Here is a 24941-nt window from a genome sequence, read left to right on the forward strand (position 1 = left end):
ACTATTTTTATTATTTTCTTTTCCTCTTTTTTACAGGTTCCAATGAGACAAACAGTAGAGGCATCGGAAAAAAAAGAAATCCCACTTAATTCCCAGCTTCCCTCAAAAGAAGGTTTAGACTAAAATAACCTAAACCCATTAACAACACTTAAAGCCAACATGCCATTTAGCTGTATACTACCTTGCACAGTTTTCATATTTTGATACTTTTATGTATGTTGTCAACAATCCTTCCTTAAGTTCTCTGACAGCAGGGACATGTCTCATACTTTTCACATATCCCCCCACTGCCCAGTCTGGAAGAATTATCAAGGTGTTCACTTTAAGTAGAAGCAGGTTCGCTCCTTTGGAGTTTAATCTTAATAAGATCAAAATTTTCTACTTACACTCTTTCAGGCTGAACGAACTACCATGAAAGTATGCAATTTCTCAAACATGCAATACTATATTAGTTTTAAAAGACACTACAGAGACACACATGAATGAACAAGTAATTTAATGTACATTGGGAAACTTTCACAATACTATTTTTTCTATCACATCAGAAAGTACTCCCATAGCACTTTCCACAACATAAGAATGACTTTTATAGTTGGCTTACAAACCCATTCAGCACCTGACACTGTGTTACATGTTCATTAGTACTCGTTACAGTCCTCTGCAGCCAATTATATCATTAAAGCTGAAAACAGGCAAAAGACCGTACTACTATTACACTTAAAAGTAGGTGGTATAAAAAATAAAACACGGACTTGATTTTTTAATAAATGTTAACATATTGTACTAGTGGTATTGATTAGGACCCAACTTTTTAAACTATTTTTTTTTCCTCATCAGAAAAGTCATATAATTATGATGGATAAGTCATCTGTTGTAGAATAGCAACAACCGGGCTTTACCTCCAAAATATATCAAGAAAATGTTCTGAAGATAATGAAGCCCCTCCCAAATACATGTGCATATATAAAAATATTTTTCTTACATTAATTTTAAATGAGTAACTAGAAATTTCCAATTACTGTTAAGTCCCAGAAGTCAGCATTTGATCTACAGAGAAAAATTTGGATAAAATGAGTACAATTCACCTGCTGCCACAGAGTTATGACTTCTAAGATATTACTATTGTTGGCTCTAGTCAGTACCAACCCCTAAGAGAAAGAGGCACTTAGGGCAGTGTCTTCAATCTATGATAGTGACTTCTTAGTGGGTAGCAAATGAATTTACTGGCTCATGACCAGCATTAATTTTCACAAAAAAAGAATACAAAAAAGAAAAAAAAGAAAATATTAAAGTGCATTTAGGTGAGTGAACAAGGAATTGTGTGTTTGTATTAATATAAGTTTGTATATGTGGTCAAGATATAAAATAAAATTCCAATTAAAATGTTGAATGCCACCATCATTCGTTCTTCTTTTCAAAAGGTAACAACATACTATCTACCACAGAGAAGAACTGTGGCATTCATTGGAAAGATCTACTTCCTTTAACAACATTCTCTCTACTATGGCTGTATTTCCCCTTCCCTACCTGTTGAAGTTCACTTTTATTTTGACCTTAAAATATATGTTTTCCTGATTGCAGATTAGGTTGATAGAATATGCTTTACCTCAATTTTAAATGCTTTAGCAATTTTAATAATCAGGATGATTAATTTATCAATTCAATCTAGGGTATTTATGAGAGTAAAAGAGGCACTAGTACTTAGGTGGGACAACAAGGCTAAACCAGTATGTATAGTCACTTCATTAATAACTTAATAGACTATGTTCTTAATATTGCCAGTATAAAAAGACATTTAATTAAAACATTAGGCACACAAAAAAAAGCTAATCAGTAAAATAAAAAGTCCAGAAGTAATATAAGCTACATTATAAAATTTCAAAATTTAATGAAAACTATATAACGTTCTTATTACACTCCATAGAAAACCAGAAAAAATTTGTATGAGCACATAATACATTAAAGAGAACAAAATCTCAAAAAGAAACCTACCATTACTGTAGTCAAAAATAACTTGAATAAACTCTTTTTTTTTGAGATGGAGTCTTGCTCTGTTGCCCAGGCTAGAAAGCAGTGGCGTGATCTCGGCTCATTGCAACCTCTGCCTCCTGGGTTCAAGCAATTCTCCTGCCTCAGCCTCCCAAGTAGCTGGGATTACAGGCGCCTGCCACCAAGCCCGGCTAATTTTTGTATTTTTAGTAGAGATAGGGTTTCACCATCTTGGCCAAGCTGTTCTTGAACTCCTGACCTCGTGATCCGCCCACCTCGACCTCCCAAAGTGCGGGATTACAGCTGCAAGCCACTGCACCTGGCTGGAATAAACTCTTAAATAAGAAGTCTGCCTTAAATTTACAACATAGGATATAAAATAAACCCTTTGATTCTAGTCTATTTAAAGATTGATCGGTGGGGAGGGGAGTAAAACAGTTTCATAAATTATCTACAAGTGAAGACACATAAAAATTATTAAACAATTTATTTGAACCTACCCAACAGAAGATAAACTGGGACAGTTCTGGGCAAAACTTTAATTTGTGAAATTATTATTTTATGACAATTTAACTGTCCCAAGTATGGTTACCTCTTCCAAATCTTCAATTCTAAACCTTTCCTATTTCTTCCATTGGTTCCTTTTACAAATATCAGGGAAGATATATTTTAATTTACATTTATGACCACAGAATTAGTTTTGTTACTATGAAATTCGCTCAAATAAAAACAAAAAAAACAAAAACCAAAAACAACAACAAAAAAACACTTCTTAGGGCTTCTGATTCCTACTTCTATTTCTACTTTCCTTTTATTTTGGCATCTCTCCTTTCTCAATTTGCCACCAGATGAACTGATGATAGCCTTCAGGAGATATGCAAAGTCTATACACAGAAAAATGTTTATCTGAGAATGAATAAGTGCATGTTTCTGGGATAGGGCCCATAGCTTTTAAGAAATTCTCAAAGATGTTGGTGACCCCAAAAAAGATTGAGAGCCATCATATCAGAAGTATTTAAGTCACCAGTAAACAGGTATTTTGGGAAGAAGAGGTATATCCTTTTCAGTGTATTCAGGATACCTGAAGAAATATAAGTTAAAATATTTTTCTTCCCTCAAAAGGTCACCAGTTCCTACAGAAGAGACCAGGAGCTGGTAGCTTCGAAGAAGGCTTGAAAGTTTATTCTATCACAGGTAACTAAAAGCAGGTCTTTACCATGTAGTCTGGGGGTGTCTCACCTTTGTGCACCCACAACTTAAAATCCACATGAATTCAAGAGTGCACCCACAACTTAAAATCCACATGAATTAAGACTGCTGAAACTAGAAATACACATACTAGACATGGTTAGAGAGACTTTATTCCTATTTTCCCTTTACATTGTTCCAATTTTGTGATATACTAAGGTAAGATTTTATAAAAATGAATTTGCATTTTATTCACTAAAAGATCATCTATTCTTGAAAAAATGATGGCTGTTACTCATACGAATTAATTAATCACTTATAATAACCAGATGGAACCTTCTAGGGCCATAGGTTATTAGGACCACTGCTTTATAACATTGATACTGATATGGTGGGTAATAGGTATGTGGAGTTTGGCTGGGCATGGTGGCTCATGCCTGTAATCCCAGTATTTTGGGAGGCCGAGGCAGGCGGATCACAAGGTTAGGAGGTGGAGACCATCCTGGCCAACATGGTGAAACCCTGTCTCTACTAAAAATAAAAAAATTAGCCGGGCATGGTGGGGCATCCTAGTAACCCCAGCTACTCAGGAGGCTGAGACAGGAGAATCACTTAAACCAGGGAGTCAGAGGTTGCAGTGAGCCAAGATCGCACCACTGCACTCCAGCCTGGCAACAGAGTGAGCCGCCATCTCAAAAAAAAAAAAAAGGTATGTGGAGTTCATAAATATCATACAGAATTCTCCATTTGGAAAATAAAAAAAGTTAGTAAAGCTTGATGAAAACTTCTTAGTTGGCATAAATAAGCAGCGAAGACATCTGTACAGCTCTACTGATCAAGATTTTTTTTAATGAGGGAAAAATGTTTCAGAATTTCCAAAAAAAAGAAGCATAAGTTTTTAAAGTTTCTCCAAAGTGGCTATTGGGTGTGGAAAATATGACCCTAGACTTTCTTCAGCTTTTCATTTTCCTTTTCTTTGCCTAGGACTGCCAAACACACACTTTCTATTTCCTAGTACTTCTAATGTTTTGGTTAGCACTTAATTAAACGTATTTTTAAAATAACACCCTCTTTTATTCTTCAGGACCTAAATATATTCCCATTCATCCCACATTACTTTTCCCTCAATGAAGATTTTTTAGATAATGATTCATAAGTGCATTCTTGGTAAATGGAGGTTTACTACTAGCTATTTATAAGTAATTAACCCTGTGTTTTGCAGAATTTTCAGATGAAGTAAAAGGATTTTTTTAAAGGATTAACAAAATCTGGGCTGGAGATATCTTGCCTTGTTAGATATCTGCATGATCTACTTGAATAATGAGAAAGGAACACTAAGTCCTCTAAAGTCTAATCTAGGCCTAAGCACCTCTTGGATCTCTGCTCTTTCTAATTAGACTCTTATTTATTCAGTCTTCACCAGAATACTCCCCATATTAAACCCACCTTCAGGCAGGCGCGGTGGCTCACGCCTGTAATCCCAACACTTTGGGAGGCCGAGGTAGGCAGCTTGCCGGAGGTCAAGAGTTCGAGAAACCCCATCTCTACTAAAAATACAAAAACATTAGCCAGGCGTGGTGGTGTGCACCTGTAATCCCAGCTATTTGGGAGGCTGAGGCAGGGAAATTGCTTGAACCAGGGAGGTGGAGGTTGCAGTGAGCCAAGATCATTCCACTGTACTCCAGCCTGGGAAATAGAGCGAGACTCTGTCTCAAAAAATGAAAAAAATAAATAAATAAACCCACCCTCATTTCAGAATTTTCAATTGCTTATTTTTATTTCAATTCCTTATTTTAAAAATAAGAAATTCAAAAATAGGCCACTTGTATAAGGTAGAGAATAGTGATGAAAAACTAAGATTAGGTAAAATAGTCTTGATTTGAATTTCAACCTTGCTACTTACTAACTGTGTAAGTTCAAGCAAATTAAGTTCTCTTAGTTTCCTATAAAATGGAAGAGAATTCCAGTACCTACAACTTGTATAGTTGTTGTAAAGATTAAATGTTACGCATATAAATTGCATAGCATAGTGCCTGACACACAGTGAATGTTCAATAAAGGTTAGCAAGTATGGTAACAATAACGATTTCCCATTTGTACAGTCTCTTATTTTCATTTTCCCCCAACTCTAATGCCTGCCATCACCTGCCAAGCCTGATAGAGGTGAGAGTATATAAAAATTATAATCTCAGAGTAGGAGGACTAATCTAGTAGACTAAAACTCACCCCGCTCCTCTCCTTTTAATATAAATGGTCAACATTCATCCCTGGTCATTTGTATATTAAGTTAAGGAAGAATGCAAAGAAGCAGAAGAAAGACACTAGTATAAATATAAGTGGTTTTTTTGGCAGCAAGAACATATTGGATGTAAGTTATAGGACATGAGGAAGAACAAAAAAGCTGGGGAAACAACTAGAAGAAAGCAGGAGGCAGTGATCTAAAAAAGAGCAAGAGAAATAAAAAGATTGGAAAGAGAATTTTAGGCAAAAGAATTTATGTAGATCTATGTCAAAAAGAGGGTATATTTTAAGATGTGAGGGAAATGAGATTTGCTGAAGCAGGGTAGCTTAAAAGACTACAAATGAAGTGCAAAGCATTTTGCAGGTTATAAGAAGCATATTACATATAAGTAAACTAATAAAATTTTCACAGATGAGCAGCATTAAGAGGTATCTGCAAGGTTGGGCTAACCAACCAAAAATAACACAGAAATTTGCATGTTAACACTTATGTGCATAGCTAATTTTATTAATCCTTAATATATTTAAAAGGTATTAAAAATCTATTCACTTGTCAATAAAGCCATTATTAAGGCTTGCCCTTCAAAGATCTAATCTATAGACTAATGAAAATTCATTAGTTTGCTTAGGTTTCTAATCAAGTCTACATTTTGGAATTTCCCTATAATTTCCTTTTCTAATAAAGGATTTCCCCAAGCTAGAACTACAATCTTTTTATGCTATGTTGCCCAGGCTAGGGTACAGTGGCTATTGACAGGCACAATCACAGCACATTACAGCCTCTAACTCTTGAGCTGAAGTGATCTTCCTGCGAGCCTCAAGAGTAGTTGGGACTATAAAGGCACACCACTGTGCCTGACTAGAACTATAAAGAGAGGTGTTTTTCTGGAATCTAAAATAAATTTAAAAATCAAAAATAGTATTCTAAAAAAGAAATGGGATTAAGGTAGATTCAAAATTTCACACCTCTTGGGTTAATTTTTTTCCCCAAATTAAGTCAACAAGAGCCAAAGGAAAAAGATTAACGTGCTTAGAATTATATCTAACAGTTTACAAGTTGCTGAAATTTATTCAGAAATGTATTCAGACTCAACTGCAGCTTACCAAAGAAAGTTATAAATATGATCTGAATTAACACCAGTTTGGTGGGGAAAAAAAGTGTATTGTATCAAACAGACTTGCTGTGGTATCTGTTCAAACATACCTGTACCAGTCAAAAGTCCAGCACTCTTCTTTCGTGCATAAGCGCGTAAGTGGTTGGACAGGCTAACAGCACTTGTAAACGTCGTATTGCAATGCACACATGTTCTAAGCTTCACAGGCATACCTATCATTCAAAAGAAAACTATAATCCAGTTCTCACTTCAAGAAGTGAAATTTTCTTAGCTTAAAGAGTGTAGAAAAGCACCACAATAAAGATGGTTTTAAAAACGTTCAATGAAATACGTTAACTTAAAATAAGGAGGGGAAATTAACTGTTATTAGTTTGTAGTTAGTATTTAGAGCCATCTCATGCTCTCTGGAAAGGTAGAAGAGGAGTGACTTAAACCTTTGAGCTCCTCTGGATATAACACCTATTATCACTTTCTTGCAGATTTCTGTGTTACGCAGATTATTTCTTAAACCTACTAAAATGCAATCCTGTGATTTGAACACCATGGTTCTGTTGAGAAGTTTCAAAGCTTACAACATCACCAATAAAAAGAATTTAAAAGTCTAGTTGACAAAGTGGTAATTAAAGTGTTTTACCCACAAAACCGTAAAAGTCTCAATACTAAATTAGGCTTTCTGATGAAGGCTGGGAGAAAAGGTGGTAAAACACACCACTGAACAGCTGTTAGACACAACATTTTATTCAGGGTATTTTATGTTCATTACTCTGAATGCGCAGTCAATAATGAAAGTTAATGATCTGAAGTTTTTTGCTAAAATCTTTGTGCTAAATAAATGATCAACAAGCTAACATCTTAGTCATCACAGGAAAGAAAACATGTTCAAACAATAAGAAATTCCTAACTTCTCAGACAATCCTCACTTCCCCAACACATTTCAATTGATTTCTTCAGCATTACTGTGACAGCCACAAATATGCTTTCCATCTCTGAAGTATACTACGCCTTGGTCAACACAACTAACACATCATCCCTGCGTTTTATCCTTCTGAAAGAATACTGAAAGCTAATGACTTTCAGAGACTCTTTACTCGAAAGAAAAAGCTGTATTAAACAGAACCTCATATAAGATAAATTGTTTTCCAGACCACTTACAATACAAAGTAATCTTTCCTTAAATCAAAATTGCATTACAACTATTTGGAATATGACAATGTCTGCCCCAAAGCAAATAAACAACATTACAGTCATTTTATTCGTTATAAATCCATTTACTATTACCTCAGACACATTCAACTTATATCTCTCATGAGACCATTTACATAAACCTTCAACATTCTTAATCTTCAAAAAGGAATCTAGAAAAGACACTTAAAATTTTTCTAGTCTAAAAGTATAAACCAGACTTGGTAATAATGAATAAAGTTTGGCTACTTTACCTGCCACATTATTTGCCAATACATACAAAATATTCCTTCCCAAAAGAAAAACTATTGGTGTACAAGCACTAAGCTAAATCATCTGTTCTGTTCCATTAGAGCACTATTTTAAAACCTAAAACCCCAAACAAATATGTTTTATGTTCACAACTGTTCTCCAAAACCAAACTATCCCACAATACAATAAGGAATTGGAGAAGGAGATGCTTCTTTAGGTTAAGCACAACAGACACCAATCCATTCAGCTTTAAGAATCTGTTTTGTTTCAACTAAGCAGTGGAAAAACCAACAGCTAAATCTTGAAAACACGATCACCTTGGAGCACTGGCAAAAATACGACAGAGGTATGCCTTTTCAATAACGCTGTGCTTTCGAACACCAACCTCCCATTCACAATCATCCTCCAGCCACAGCAAATTTTATTTTTACAGATCAGCTTTTTGTTTGTTGTTTTTGTGTGTGTGTATGTGTGTGGTTTTCTTTTGCTTTTGTTCTCACCTTACATTCAGACCAAGAAAAGAGGCACAGAGAACTCAGTGCTAAGGAACCTCAACTGATGAGTTATAAAGAAATGACAGAATAACCAATCTGTGCTCTGTAAAAAAAAAAAGCAGCTTAAGCAAGAAGATTGTGAGAAAGTGTTTTCCACACATATTCCATTAAAGAAGCTATAATTAAATACATTTAAATTGTGTATAGGATAGTCATAAACGTCCTCTTACCTGAGTGCATAGTCAAGTCCATTTTTTGTGGCTGATACATCAACGGACTATCTTCATTTAATGGAAGAACGCATTTCTGAACAAATCTCTTTCTTGCTGTCTGATTATGCATCTTTTGAGGAGAAATAGCAGAATTCCTTTCTTCTCCCATCCTTTTATTTTTAAGAAGTTCTATGAGTGTAAGAGACTGATTCTTTTTTCCACTGGGTAGTTCTGGTTTTGTTTCATCATATTCATTTAAGAAATTCAGCCCTTCTACTTCTGATGCAGACACTGACAGAGCTTCAGTCTTTAGGCCATTTCGGTATGCTTCGAGAGGTATAACATTTTGAGATATAAAGTCATCACTTGATGCAAGTTTCTGAGCTACAAATGGTCTGGGAATAATACGACGACTGTTCAATGCCTTTAAGATTTTTTCATATTTTTCTTCATTTTGCATCATCTCATTCAGAACACAGATTGGAGATTTGTGAGCATCCCATTTGGTCTTTCCAAGTCTTTTCAAGTGGCCTCTAACATGATTTGATAATCCAATTTTAGTATCAAACCAACCACCACAGAGCTGACAAGTGTGTTCAGAAGTGGTTTCAGACTTCTCTATAGCTAAAAAAAAATTTTTAAGAGTAATATCAGAATTTCTTAAATAAACTGACCACCCTAAAATGAGTTAATTCTGAAACATAAAATTATATGATTCTAATAAAGTCCAAATTCAAACAAAACTTTTAAATCCTCTGAATTAGAACACAGACCTATTAGCCCAAATCATTCCCATGGAGAACTTACCTTTTCTAACTCGCTTAACAGGCGTTCCTGTGCCAGTTCTCTTGAAATGCTGCATTTTATCACTTGTGGCTATTTGTTCTGGTGATACAACATGACGGGCTTCATAGCTTAATCCTGCTCTGTGAAGATGCCCCCGGACATGATTTGATAACCCAACACCTGTTTCAAATGTTGCTGGACAGTAAGGACATGATTTCTTCTCAAGAGACAAATCAGTCCAATGAAAAACAGAACTATGCTTTGACAATGAAGTTTCTGCATTTTCTAAATGCTGAGGATCATGTATCTCATGCAAAAAGTTGTTACTTCCAGCATCTTCATAATATTCAAAATAAAAGCCATCATTTTGGTCATAACTAAGAGAAGCATTTTCTCCAGGCTCCTGACCTTCCACTTTGCTCTTAAATAGAGGGAATAAATTTACATGTTCTTGATTAATATCACTATAGGTTTCATCTTCTATGGCCTGTGTAGTGTAGTCTCCTAATTCAACATTATCCCAGGAACTTTCATCTTCTGTTTCATAACTATCCTTCTTTTCAGCAGAATTAAGTTTTTGCAAAACAACAACAGTCATTTTATGCAAAAAATCTGGATAGCTATCCAAGTCTTCCCCTCCAACAGAACTTTCTTTCTTAGATTCCTTAACTACTCTCTTTACAGCTACACGTCTGTGATCTTTGAAGCTTTCAGGCCTTTTCGTGTCAGGCTTATGAGGGTCTGAAATAAAATTGTTGTGAGAATTACTTGATGATGAAAACAGGTGTAAAGAATTTAATGAACTAGCTTCTTTTTTGAAATGCACAGGATATGATTCACCTGATTTTTTGATCGTCCTGTAGTTTTCATATTTGTGTCTATACAAATAGTTGCTATTTGCCTTGGCATTAGATTTTTCTTTTGCTGCTTGATGGAAATACTTGGGTTTTTGGTCAATGCTGCTTTTAACTGTAACAGTCTTATGCGGAGAGTTGTTTTGATTGCACACATTTACACCTGACTGGGCAATGCTTTTCCGAGCTTTCTGTATTCTGTGTGGCCGCTTATGGATTTTTGAAAAACTACTTGATTGTGAGGTTGATCCAAATGTTCGCTTCACATCTTGTTTTAAAGCAGAGTTCTTTGGAAATGTGGTTGACTGTTGTTTACTTAATGGTTTAGTGCTATCACTATCTATAGGTTCTTCAAGGATGTCATTTTTTCTTTTATCAAGTCCAAGAGGACTACCAAGTGAATCGACGCATGATGATGAATGCAAGTACTCCATGTGCTTTTTTAAAACACTTCTGGCTGAAGTAGTAAAAGGACACATCTTACATACGTAGGTAGCCGATTTTTTTGATGATCCTGCTATGGAGTCTTTCATGAAAGTCTTTTTTTGTGTTTTTCTCTGGGCTATATCAGAAGTGACCATAGGGCATTTTACCACTGCCCCATGTGCAACGCCTCGATGGCATTCTAATTCATTTTCTGTCACTGCCATGAAGTTACACTCTTCACAGCAGTAGTACCTTTTATCTTTTTCATGGGTTTTAGCATGTTGCACAAATGTTTTAGGGCAATTGGTACCAAACACACACTGGGGACACTGTAATCGTGCACTTCTTCCTTCATCCTGAAGTTCTTTCAATTCACGAATTTCCTCCATCAACTTCTGTCTTCTCTCTTGGTGAATAATCATATGTTTTAGAAGTGAATTGCGATCTCGAAATGTCCGTCCACATTCTCTACAAGCATATGGCCTTGGAACATTAAGATGGCGAAAATGACTATTCCCATCTAAATGATACATCATATGCCTGTGGAGGTGCTTCTTCTCCCTAAAATTCACATTGCACTTTGTACAGGGGTAGAATGATGGCTCTTCGGTACTGAAAGTAGCAGGTGACTCAGAATCACTCTCTTCACATTTCTTTTTTAAGGTATTAGAAAGAAAAGTGCTAGTATGAACAGGTGAACTCTCTTCTCCACACTTATCTGGGTTATAAATTAGATGCTGAAAAGCATCCACAGATTCTAAGTCTTCATCAGTTGATTCAGGCTTGACTTTTGATAATGCAATTTTCTGTGAGTCTACAGCTTGCAGCTCTTCATTCTGTTCTAGAAAGTCCACTTCTTGCATTTTTGATTTATTAGGTACACAATTAGAATCACTAAAGCAATCCTCAGTATAACGAGTTATCTTACTTACATCCATTTTTCGCTTTCTTTTTTTTTCTAGACCTACTTTAGAATGAGGTGGAGCTTTATCTACTGTTTCCTCATTAGTCATAAGAAATTGAATGAACTCTTTTTGGGGATCCCAGTTTGTATCATTTTCTGACCTAAATCCATCTGTACCTGAGGAAATTCCTGTTAATGTATTGACACAACCATCTTTTACCAATACATCTTCACTATCCTCACCCACCTCTACTTGATTTATTAAAGTGCTATCTGACTTTATATTACTCCCTACTGAATTCTGAATGTCACAACCAACCGAAGCAGAGGTAGGTAGTTTTTTATTGGAATGGGTGGGATTCTTAGCATGTGCTACATCTGATAACAAAAATAAAACTTGGTGTTGACTTGCTTTCTGTGTAGACAGCTGAAGATCAGCTGCTACCTTCAAAGTTGAACAAGATTCCGTTGTTGGCTGATCCACAGGCTGTCCACTGGTTAATGAAACACTGCCTTTATTCATATTGGAAGTCTTAGTTAAGGAGGAGTGTGAAACTGGTCCATTAACAGCAGCTCCTTTAGGCAAGATAAAGTTTTCACTAGAAACAGTAGGAGAACCAGCATGTATAAACAGACTAGACTGGCCTCCACTTAAGGCGTTTTCAGATTTGTCCTTTGACAGTTCTTCAGGCAGAGTCAATGTATTATTTTTCTGAAATGATGTTTGACAATCTTTTGGTTTATGAACTCCGCTCTCTTTGTCTGAGATAAAATTGTTGTCATCTAGGAGTTCTTCTTTAGCACCAGTAATATCGGTGTTTATCTTCAAATCATCCATATTGTTGGCAAGCCCATTTAACACATTTAGTCTAGAAAACGGAAAAAAGAAATTTAGATTTGCATGAAAGAAAAAAATACTATTTGAATGTATGGAGAGTTGAAAGTACATATTTTTATTCGTTTAATTTTCTATTCTTTATATTGAGATCCTAATAATTTTCCAAGACTGAAAGAACACAAACACTGAAATATTTAAGAAGCATCTAAAGGTTAATATTGTTTTTCATGCTAGGCAATGACAACAATCCAATACGTCATATACACAAAATGTCTAGAGAAAAGCAGCATACACACACACTAGGGAAAAGCAACATACACACGCATACACACACACACAAACACAATGTAAATATGCTACAGACTGAAAAAATTTCAAACCTCATGTAGAGATGGCTAATACAAAGAAAATTCTTTGACTTAAGAGGCAGTCACTCTACTCTAGAGAATAATTTAAACTATCAATATTGCAGAGAAGTAAAAGATTTGTCACTTAAAAGTTCATTTCTGAAGGAAGGTAACAAAACACCATTCGGTAAATAACTTTATTTGAATGAACATATTTGCTATCACCATCAGTGTTTTATGTATGAAATAGTACTTTTTAAAAGACTGCTTTGCTCTCAAGATGCTTAATACTCTCCTAACATTCTATCAATTGTAAATATGCTTTATTCATAGATTGGTTCATTCCTTATTCAAATTAACCTTAACCATAATTTTAACTTTAGTAAAGTTAACTAAATTTTAGTAAATTTTAACTTTACTAAAGTTAAAATTAATGAAGTTTCATGTCAAACTTTCATATGTGAGGCCCCAAATTATAGGCATTCTCTAAAAGCAGTTATCCCATTTATGACCTGGTAGTCTAATGCAATGGCCTAACACATTTTACAATAAAATAGCATAAACATATGTTTTAAATTTATTTCATATAAAATGTAGATAAAGCTTTTCTAGGCATTTTTGGTAAGATATTTAATAATTACGAGAAAACAGTACAATATTTTAAAGGAAAGAGTATTTCTGAATGTTTGGGATCCATTCATACCATGACTGTAACGACTGCCCCTACTATGAAGAGTTCCCTTGCACTCTGCTCTTTTCCTGTTCTTAGAAATGGCCACATTGGAAGTGTCTGTCTTCTTCAAAGAATGTCAGCTCCTTGAGGGCTAGGAATGCAACCTAGTCACTATCATATCTCTAGAACCTAGTACATCACTTGGCGTAGGTGTTCAGGAAATATTTATTGAATAAAGGACTGAGTAAGTATTGGAATAATAAAAAACACAATTTCAAAATCAAAGTAAAAGTTCCTAAAGTGTAAGAAGAGTTTTGTTCCTATGAAATTTGGATACTTGTTCAAATACGAGTTCCATCAGGTTCTGATTTATTAACTCAGTAATTATAATAAGGTCCTCAAAATATCCAATAACACTCATGTACAACTGAACGAACTTGCTATTTGGTAACCCCAGGTATTAACTAATTGAAGAATTGGCATAAGCTTCCATATTTCTTTTCCTTTTTTGTACTTTATTCATTCTCCAAATATTTACTAAGTACTTAGTTGTGGCATGCACTGATCCTGTATTATGGATATAATGGTAAACAAGACAGGTTAGGTTCCTTCTCTCAGATAAAGAATGAAGCCTTTACGTTTTTCTTTTATAGTATTTTTAATTTGCATAACAAGTAATACTATTTTAGGGCAACAGGACCTTACAATCTAAAACATTTAGAAATCAAAACCTCTTCAATGAAGTCCAATATTTCTACCATCCTTTAAGGGTACCAATTTCACGCTTTGTAAAACAGTAAATCTAATTCAAGATAATAAAATTCTTACCTTTTCCTTATTTTATAACTTAGAACAAGCACTTATAATCTGATCTTATTCTTTCCATAAAATGTGTTCTTTAATACAACAAATATCTACTACTGTATCTTTGACATTGTTATTTATACCAACAATCATTTTTCCATCTCTCATAGGTTTTAGAATTCTGTTTTGAGATTGGCAAACTTCTGTGGTAATAAAAATAGACTTCCAATAAGATCACATTCAATGGTATCACTCCAAAATGGTGCTAATGCATCACCCAGCAGGAGTCTCTACATCACATACACAGAAGTTAAAAATGGGCAGCACATAAACATGTGTTAGGAAAGGGTGTGCAAATGTCAAGGGAAAGAAAAGCAAGCCTTAATGCTACACTATTATTCAATCCTGATATTTCTCATTAAATTAGGTAGAAAATGTAAAATGCTTCAATAGCAACAATCTCATAAGTCTGAAATGAACGACAAAAAAACTAGCTTGAAAGACAGTTACTTTCCTTTCCATTCCCACTTATTATAATCACAGAGGTAGACAAATATATGCTCAGTCAATTTGAAAGCCTATATTAGTTTTTCTCAACAGGAAGCAATGTTGCTAACGAAGTGGTAAATTCAGTGTTAATGAGTGGCTTCACTGTTACCACCTCAGAGGTAAAACCTTCCATGTTCTATGTTCCACCCATCTGTTCTGGTGTTAGAGGTTTAGAAATGGAACAGACGCTTCCCATTTAAAACAACTTCATTGGTACCCCCTGAACAGCAGGGTGACAAACTATGTGAACATCATATCAGCTTGGAGACTGCATCCTCGTTACCAGAACAGCTTTATAAGAGCTTTTTGTAAGTTGACATTCTGAAGATATCAAATTGTTTTGCTCAAAAACATAAAAAAAATATGTGCATAACAGGTATTTTATCTACAAAACACATCTAACAAAAAATCAATTAAATATTATTAAAATATAAAATGAAGTCTTCAACAATGAAAGTTTTCCTTCACATCCACATAATAAAATATGGCTTACTTACCCCCAAATTAATAATTATCTCTACCCAAAAATAAAAGACATTAACTTCTGCATCTATAAAAGTTGACTCAGCAAGGAAGCTTTCTAGGTCACTCAGTAATTCAGATTAGATACAATCTTCCTGTCATCAAATCTATACTGTCCACTTTCTGTTCATGAATAATTCTTTACTGGAGAAAATTAGCTTAATTTTGTTCCTTTATGTACATTATTAACTGTATTTACTAAAAGTAAATTAAATGTTTTAATTTAATTAAAATGTTAAAATGTTCAGAATATATTCTAATTATACAATGCCTCAAATATACTTTTTCTTAGTAATAGTACTCAAGACTCATAGCTGTTGTATTGAGATACAATGCAGAACAATGGATCATCAAAATCTGCTGCACTGAGTAATGGATACAGAATTTTAACATCATCAAAAATTATTTTACTACATTCATGTTGGGTTATGTGGCATCTAGGCAAGAAAGCATTTGACCTGAGTTAATGTACACCATCTCAAATAGTTTTTCAACTACCTTTGTATAGTTAAATGTATATATAATATCAACACCAGTTTAGGTTACTATAACAAAGTAGGAACATATTTGAAGGTAGGCATTATTCATTAAGTTTTAAAAACAGAAGCTAAGAAATAAATTAAAATAAATAAATGGATGCTTGGACTCCCTAAATTTTAATTCAATGATTCAATGAATTAGCTGTATCAATTAAGATTTTTAAACAATGTTTAGACACCATTACTAAATCTTCCCCATATAATCATAGAATTTTTCTTTTAAGTGAATTTTAAAATATTCTTTAAAAAAATTCACACACCTTTTTAAAAAGCTGCAAACAGAACTTTAAATCTACATAAAATATATTTCAATTTCTAGAAAATCATAATGAGTTCTACAGCTATAACTGCCTCTAGTTATATACTGTGAGCATCGAAAAATTGCACAAAGGTCAGATCTGTCTTCAAGATGACAGATCATCACTTATATGCCTCAAGCTAGACTTATTGTCTCAGAAATCTCAAACATCAGTATTTTTGCAAACTATCAGCACTTGCTATAACACCCTCACTACACTACATCTTGAGGTTACTATAGAAGAAATGAGGTGATAATTGCATATTAACATAATTATTCTGTAATCCCTCTGAGCAAGCTTCCTAGGTCACTCAGTAATTCAGATTAGATACAACCTTCCTGTCATCCAATCTATGCTGTCCACTTTCTGTTCATGAACAATTCTTTTCTGATAGAAAATTAGCTTAATTTCATTCTTTTATGTATATTATTAATTGTATTTACTGCAAGTAGGTTAACATTTTGTGGGTACTTATTACATAATGCCAACCTTTGTTGTATAGTATAATTTCATGCAAAAATATAGTACAATTTGTCCTCATTGTATATTAGTTCATTAATCACTATGTTACACAGCTATAAATAAGTTATAATGCTGCCCACTAGCTGAGTTATAGTTAGGATCTGTCAGGTTTTCACAAACCCTATGCTCATTTAAATTATCCTTGAGAACACATGACAACTTCAGTTAGTAATGTATGAGATTAGGTCGAGAAGAGAAAACCATTCACAACTGTCAGTCTAACTGCAAAACAAATCTTAATTAACTGAAATACTATGTCTAAAATTACTGCAGCATTTAAACCTATATATACCATACACAGTGTACAAACATATATACCTAACTCTCACCCAGTGCACAATTCAAGAGAAGACAGAGTATATCATCCAGGTAATATCTTATTCTGGATGTCACACTAAGAAGAAACACTAAAAAAAATACAGAACAGTTATAAGGGTATCCAGCATGAGACTGACTCTAAAACCAAGCCAAATAATAAAATGATTCAGAAGGTTAGACTACTTAGTAGTCAAGAACATTGCAGATGGGAATATGGAGCTGGGGATTGAATAAGATGATTTCTAAGGTTGTTTCTAATATGTACTATAAATATTTAGTATTTGTTTTTTACATAATTAACATTTAACATTATTTGAAATAATGAGCTAAAAACCAGAGAATTATACTACTGAACCTTAAAAATATTCTCTAAGTTCACAATTAGCTGAAATAATCCTTTAGTTAACTTATGATCTGTCGATAACTTGATTTTTGAACAATGAAAATATGGCATTAAATGACCAACATACTGCCACAGAGCTTATCTGTATCATAAAAACTCAATGTAACAGCCAGAGATTTTATTTTCCTTTTTGGTAATACCAAAAAACAAAACAAAATAAAACAAAACACAACACAACAACAACAACAAAGGCACTGAGTTTGATATACAAATTGCAAAAAAAAAAAAAATAAAGCAAACAAGTTACATTGAACCTGTTGAACAGCTTTGTTCCTAATGCCATGTACCATCCTCTTTTTTTTTTTTTTTTTTTTTTTTGAAATGGAGTCTTGCTCTGCCTCCAGGCTGGAATGCAGTGGCGCAAATCTTGGCTCACTGCAACCTCCACCTCCTGGGTTCGAGTGATTCCCCTGACTCAGCCTCCTGAGTAGCCACTAGCCTCTACTAAAATACAAAAAACCAGCATGCACCACCATGCCCAGCTGGTTTTTTGTATCTTAGTAGAGACGGGGTTTACCATGTTGGCCAGGATATTCTTGATCTCCTGACATCATGATCCACCCACCTCAGCCTCCCAAAGTGCTGGGATTACAGACATGAGCCACTACGCCCGGCCCATCCTCACTTTTTAATAGAAAGATGTTACAAAGTTGGGTACCAGACCATAAATATCTAATAACTCAAATCATTCTTACTGCAAAGTAAACTAAATACTAAATATGATCTGACACATCTAAAGAAGCTCCCATATGGTAAACGGAAGCAAGTAACTATGCGGATGAAGGCAAGTAGGGCAGGGAGGCCCTACAAAGACATAACTTTTAAGACATGGTAAAATTATGTAACGATGAGAATCAACAGTAGTAGAAAATCAAATGGATATTCACTAATCAAACATTAATTTCCTAATGAAGAATTTTGCAACTGGAAGAAGCCAGGCAATAAATTATAGCTGCAACCAAAGGAGGGTGGTAAGTCATAGCACCTAATGACTGCTGTGTTGTTTATACTGTCATGTAGTTAGAATAAATGATGGCCTCAGCTTACATTGTAAATGACATATGTACATGGCTCCAACAAGGCAAATTCAAGCATTTAAGCATTTAAAATGAGTGATAACATATATATAAAAAAGACCAGTTTGATCATATTTGTGTAATTAACATGGGTCAGTTCACTATGAAACATATCTGTTCAAATCATTAACTGTGAAACTTTCAAAGAAACCAATGTAGCTAAAGTGTGTCAAACCCATACTCCAGAGGCAGTGTGTCAACTTTGCCCTCCACAGAGAGTATTATACCATAAATTGTCATTTTATTTTGAGTCTTTTGGTATTCTTTAATCTATGATGGGTCTGCTGTTTGTGTTCAGTTTTGAAATGTTATATAAATACTAAACCATCATGTCTAATAAATGCAAGAATAGCGAGAGTGTTAAAAGTCCTAGGAATACAAAGCATATACAGATGCTCTTTTACTTATAATGGGATTATCTACCAATAAACCCATCATAAATTGAAAACATCACATTGAAAATGCATTTAATACATCTAAACTATTCAACATTGTAGCTTAGCCTACTTAAATGTACTTACATTAGCCTACAATTGGGCAAAATCATCTGACACAGTCTATAAAAATTTTATAAAAAAGAAAAGAAAAGATTAAATATAATCTCTACTGAATGCACACTGCTTTTGCACCATCGCAAAATTGAACCACTGTCATTGTAAGTCAGGATATATACATGAAAATAGAGACAATTATACTCAAAGTAGTGAGGTAAATATGCATATATTCCACATATGCATATATAGAATAAACTGCTTCAGAATATAAATAAATTTAAAGGGTAAAGACAATTACACCATTCAAAAAATGACTATACTGATACATTTCACAACAATTATCAAGACATAAATAAATAACAAAAGAATAGTTTTAGAGTATAGAATCAGCATCAAGTCAGATAACTATTTGCTTAATGTTTATTCAGGAAAGGCTAGGAATCTGTTGAAGAACTTAAAAGCTAAGAATGTTCAAAGTGTTGTTAATGAAACTTTTGCCCCAACCATGTATATTCCACAGCATCAAGGCAAATTATAGTACGCACATCAAAGTTAGTGGCATGACTGCAAATGAAAACACGGTGGCTTTGAAGGGATTCCTTACAACAGCTGAAAAGATGACTGGTGCCTGAACAGACTGTTAATGCAGATGAAACTACTGTCATCCCTCAGTATCCACGGCGGATTGATTTTAAAACCCTGGTGGTTTCCAAAATCTAAGCATACTTAAGTCCCCGCACTTGGCACCATCTATGGATAAAATAAGCAGGCCCTCCTTATATGTGGGTTTCATATGCCATTAAGACTGTATTTTTGATATGCATTTGGTTTGGGTGCGGATGCAGAACCCACTGACACAAAAAGTCAACTATATTTATCGAAAAAAATCCACATTTAAGTGGACCTGCACAGTTCAAGCTCATGTTGTTCAAGAGTCAACTGTATTTCCTTTTTGGGAAAAGATGACCAACAGAACACTTACCAGTATGTCTAGCCTGATGCTTGAAACGTAACGAATGTATGCTAGTTTCCTTCTAATGTCCCAGCAATTTAGTTAAGTTTTTCAAATTCAAAGGTTCACAGATTTTATTTAAGAGTATGTAGGTTTCTTAAACTTCTGTAGATTTTAATAATCTGTCATTATAAAAGTTCTATAAATTAATTTGCTTAGTCACATATTTAGAAAATATAAAATAAAGTCTAATAGAAGTAGACCTTGAATAATATGACATCCAAGATTGAATTATTTCACTGATTTACAACTTAATTTATTGAAAGGAGGGATTTAAATTGTAAAAAAATTTCTGCAAATCTAATAATCTATAACGAGTATTTAACCTCTCACCTGCATTACATTCAAACTCTACTATGTAAATTCAAATTTATATACTGAATGTATATATTTGAATTTAAACATTTATATATTTGACTATACTTATTCCATATATTCACATGGAAAAGTATAACATCTTTGAGGACTAAAAAGAACAAAACTAAAAGTTTTACTTCAAAAAAATATTTTATATTAAATGTGAACTCTTGTTAATGTTATTATCCTTGCTCAATTTATTTTTCTGAAATAAAAAAGAATCCAATTATCATCTAAGAAAAATATTTCAAGATAATCACTATTCTACAATTATCTTAATTTAGGATGGTAATAATTCAAATACAAGAAATTTGCTTTTCTTGAAACCAAATGTCTTAGCACGCTTTGCTCTCACATTATTGTCTTAACAAAAATATAGTTGGCCCTCTCTATCTGTGGGTTCTGCATCCTCAGATTCAACCAAACTCAGATCAAAAGAAATAAAAAATAAAATTACAAGAATAAAAAATACAAATAAGAAACCAATACAGTATAACAACTATTTGGCATTTACACCGTTTTAGGTATTACAAGAAATATATTGATGGTTTAACGTATACAGGAGGATGTGCACAGGTTATATGCAAATACAATACCATTTTATATAAAGGTATGGAGCACCATTGGAGTCTGGTATTCTTGCAGGGTCATGGAACCAATCCCACAAGGATTTCCAGGGTTGAATGTATGTTATTGATTTTTAGTCAGCAGCTAAATTTGCGTGTTTTTAGCAATAGGATTTCCCAGTACAGGGCTAGGGAATATGTTTGCTTACACCACCAAACACAGTTCCTGAATTCTTTTTGTTGTTCATTTTTTTATTCAAAAAAGTAGAGCTAACAGTGCTTTGTTGTTGTCATTGTTAGTAATTTTTAACTTCAAAGTGTTTTGTCAGCCTCCTCCCAAAAGCAGATTGTGCTTCTTTACTTGAAACATACTAGTTTATAGAATCTGAGGATATTAAGTACTAGGCCTGGTAATGATGAACATTATAAATTAGTAAAGCATAATATGTAATCCACCATAAAGAGATATTCATGAATCTCTTGGCACACAACAAAATGGCTACAAAATATAAAAATAATAAACTTTTACAAGCACAAAGAAAAACTGACAAATCAAGAGCCACAGAGGGTGGCTTTAAACGCTTCTCCCAAAGGTTAACAAATCAAGCAGACTTAAAAAGTAAAGAAAAATATAGAAGATTTTAATAACGTAATTAGTAAGGTTGATCTGAACAGTGGTCTTCAAACTGGGCTATGTATGCTCCTGAAAGTACAGACATTTTTCTCAAGGAGTATGCAGGTAAAGTATTAATTTCCAGTTCCTCAACTTCCATATGTACTCTTTCCTTAAAATTGATCTGAATGTTATATTTGCAATACTCTAGTTCTTCTTACCCATCTCTGTTTTAAAGATCACCCTTCTCTCACTGTACGAAAGATAGGTTCCCAGACACATATCTAACAGTCTTCCTCATCTTTATCAGTTTTTCAGGCCAATAAACTTGGAGCAACCTTCACTGTTCTTGTTTACTCACACCTTATATCTAAACCATCCGGAACTCCTACTGCCATTATCTTTAAAATATATCCAGAATCCAGTAACTTCTCACCACTGTTATCTCTCCCTTCTATGGTCTTAGTACAAGGATAGATCCTTACCCACTTACCATCTATTCTCAACACAGCAATCAGAGTGATCTGTACAGATAATGTTCCTCAAAACCCTAAAATGGCTTCCTGTTTTTCTCAGATAAAAAAGGAAAAGCCCTTACAATGACCTGTAAGGATCTGCAGAGATACCCCCTAGTAACTCTTTGACTTCATTTCCTACTCCTCTCCCCAACTCATTCACTCTGCTGTAGTCACAACTATTCTTGAATATGTTCTCTACTACCGTAAGGCCTTAGCATTGACTATTCCACAGATGGAATGCTCTTTCTCCCAGACATTCTCATAGCAAACTATCTCATCTTGGTTCAAGACTTTGCCCAACCATTATCTTTTGAACGATGCCAATCCGAACCACTCTAGTTAAAGTAACACCCCAAACTCCCTTACCTTCTCCACACTGCTGACATTCTCAAATCTACTGATACTAGTTTATTCCTCCCTCCTCATAACACTTAACACCTTCTAACACACTACGCAATATATTTATTTACTCTGGTTGTAGTTTGTGCATCCCTCCTCTAAAACTAAGCTTCAAAGGCACAGATTTCTGTCTATCTTGCTAACTGAATACCTCAAGAGTCAGGAAGAGAGCTGCCCAAAATCTTAGCATTGTGGAAGTGCTCCAGTGTGTAAAAACCTTTGGGGAACCAAATAAAAGGTTTGAGAATACAGAGCTCCTTAGGCAGAAGGCCAGTGCAGCAAAACAGAAAATAGGAAAATTTGAAGACCACATAGTCTTAGTAAATCAAAAAACAACTCAAGGGAAGATTCCAGTATTTGCCTCTCTCTCTTCATACTTCCTTTTTTTTCTCTCTCCACTCCTCTCCCTGACTCCCAGTCTTAGAATTAAAATTTAGAAATGAAAAGGTCATCAACAGTGATGCAGACAAATACATTTGAATTTACAAAATGAAGCCAGGTTTTTACTGACAAAGGGTCACCTTAATTTAGCTGTGAAGACTGGCTTTGTTAAATGTTACATGGCAGAAATTTTCTGTAACCTTAATGAATTAAATCTACAGTGCAAAGATTCTGAAGAAATGAGATATAAATTATGCATACAATATACTGAATAAACATGTAATTCTCACTTGTGACAAAAATGTCAGATGCCAACTTAAAAATGCCAGTTTTCCAAAATTATTTTAAGAGGTATGTGAAGAGAACCACTGATCAAATACATAGAGAAAGCTCTATACAACAACTAGACATTCTTTTTTTCAAAACACAAAACATTTATAAAATCTGAGAAACTTCCAACAGAAACAGAAATCACGTAGACCATATGCTCTGGCCACTATGTAACAAAGCAGAAATTTGATACAATTAAAGACATAATTAGTGAACTCCAAAAAGGTTAAAACAAAGTATACAGAATGAAGCAGGGGAGACAAAAGGATGGAAAATAGAGAAAGACTAAGAGCTGAAACTGATGTAAAAAGAACACACATACATTCCAACATTTAGTTGGAATCCCAAAAGGAAAGAAGAGAGAATATAGGACAGAAGCAATACTTCTGAAATAATGGCTGAGAATTTTTGTGAAACTGACAAAACACATCAAGCCAAAGCTTCTGGAAGCACCTAGAACTCTGAGTTGAGTATTTAAAAACTATACTTAGATACATCATGGGAAAACTAATGAAAAAAAGACAATAAGAAAAATCTTAAAGCAGTCACAGACAAAAAGAATACCTACAAAGAGACAACAATTAAACTGATGGGGAAAAAAAAAAGGCAGCAGCTCCTGATGTTCAACAACTAATCTCATGCTATCAGACTATCTCATGTTCGGTCACAACGTTGCCTTAAGAAAAAATAGTATCTCATAAAATATCCATGACACGCAAGGTCATTGTGCAACACGAACTATCAAACATCTCTGCCTCAATAAAATGAGTGACTTGTCACCTTCTTTACCAATTAAAGGAATACCGGAGATACTGTGGGTTCAGTTCCAGATCACTGCAATAAAGTGAATATTGGAATAAAATGAGCCACATTTTTTTTTTTTTTTTGGTTTCCAAGTACATATAAAAGTTACGTTTAATAGACATAGGGAGGGGAACACACTGGGGCCTATGGGGTAGGGGTGAAGGCAGAGCATCAGAAACAATAGCTAATGCATGCTGGGCTTAACATGTAAGGTGATGTGTTGGTAGCACCAAACCACCATGGAACACATTTACCTACATAACAAACCTGCATATCCCACACACGTACCCAGGAACTTAAAAAAAAAAAGGGGGCTGGGGTTATGTTTATACTATACTGTTATTGCCTATTAAGTATGTAAAAGCATTATGTCTAAAAAACAATGTATATATCTTAATTTAAAGTACTTTATTGCTCAAGCCTATAATCCTAGCACTTTGGGAGGCTGAGGCAGGTGGATCACCTGCGGTCAAGAGTGGGACCTGCCTGGCCGACATGGAGAAACCCTGTCTCTACTAAAAATACAAAAAATTAGCTAGGTGTGATGGTGAGGGCAAGTAATCCCAGCTACCCGGGAGGCTGAGGCAGGAGAACTGCTTGAACCCAGGAGGCAGAGGTTGCAGTGAGCCAATATGGCACCACTGCACTCCAGCCTGGGTAACAGAACAAGACTTTGTCTCAAAATAAAATAATTAATAAATATTTTACTGCTTAAAAAAAATCTAACAGTCATCTGAGCATTCAGTGAGTTTTTGCTGAGATTTCTGCCTTATATTAACAATCAGGGTGGTGGATGCTGAAGGTTGGGGTGGCTTTGGCAACTTTTTAAAATAAGACAGCAATGAATTTTGACACATTGACTCTTCCTTTCATGAAAGATTTATCTAAACATGTAATGCTGTTTTGATAGCATCTTACCCACAGTAAAACTTGT

The 24941-nt window shown here is 34.4% G+C and overlaps 1 protein-coding gene across 13 annotated transcripts in view; it reads right to left on the bottom strand.

The window, feature by feature from the left end:
* The window catches only part of ZNF644 (zinc finger protein 644), a 105853-nt gene that overhangs the window by 14109 nt on the left and 66803 nt on the right, over positions 1-24941 (bottom strand). For 7 of the 13 annotated variants that reach the window (XM_012434248.3, XM_012434249.3, XM_064372603.1 and 4 more), the window contains exons 3-5: positions 9481-12512; positions 8692-9297; positions 6623-6745 (exon numbers count right to left, since the gene is read on the bottom strand). The exons of 5 other annotated variants lie outside the window; for them this stretch is intronic. In XM_012434248.3, coding sequence (XP_012289671.2) covers positions 6623-6745; positions 8692-9297; positions 9481-12512 — 3761 coding nt within the window. The remainder of the gene's footprint in view (positions 1-6622; positions 6746-8691; positions 9298-9480; positions 12513-24941) is intronic. One more of the 13 variants, XM_064372607.1, reaches the window with a different exon arrangement.

The sequence above is a fragment of the Aotus nancymaae genome, unplaced genomic scaffold (assembly GCF_030222135.1).
Source record: "Aotus nancymaae isolate 86718 unplaced genomic scaffold, 86718_ANA_hifiasm-v0.15.2.pri h1tg000007l, whole genome shotgun sequence".
NCBI lineage: Eukaryota > Metazoa > Chordata > Mammalia > Primates > Aotidae > Aotus > Aotus nancymaae.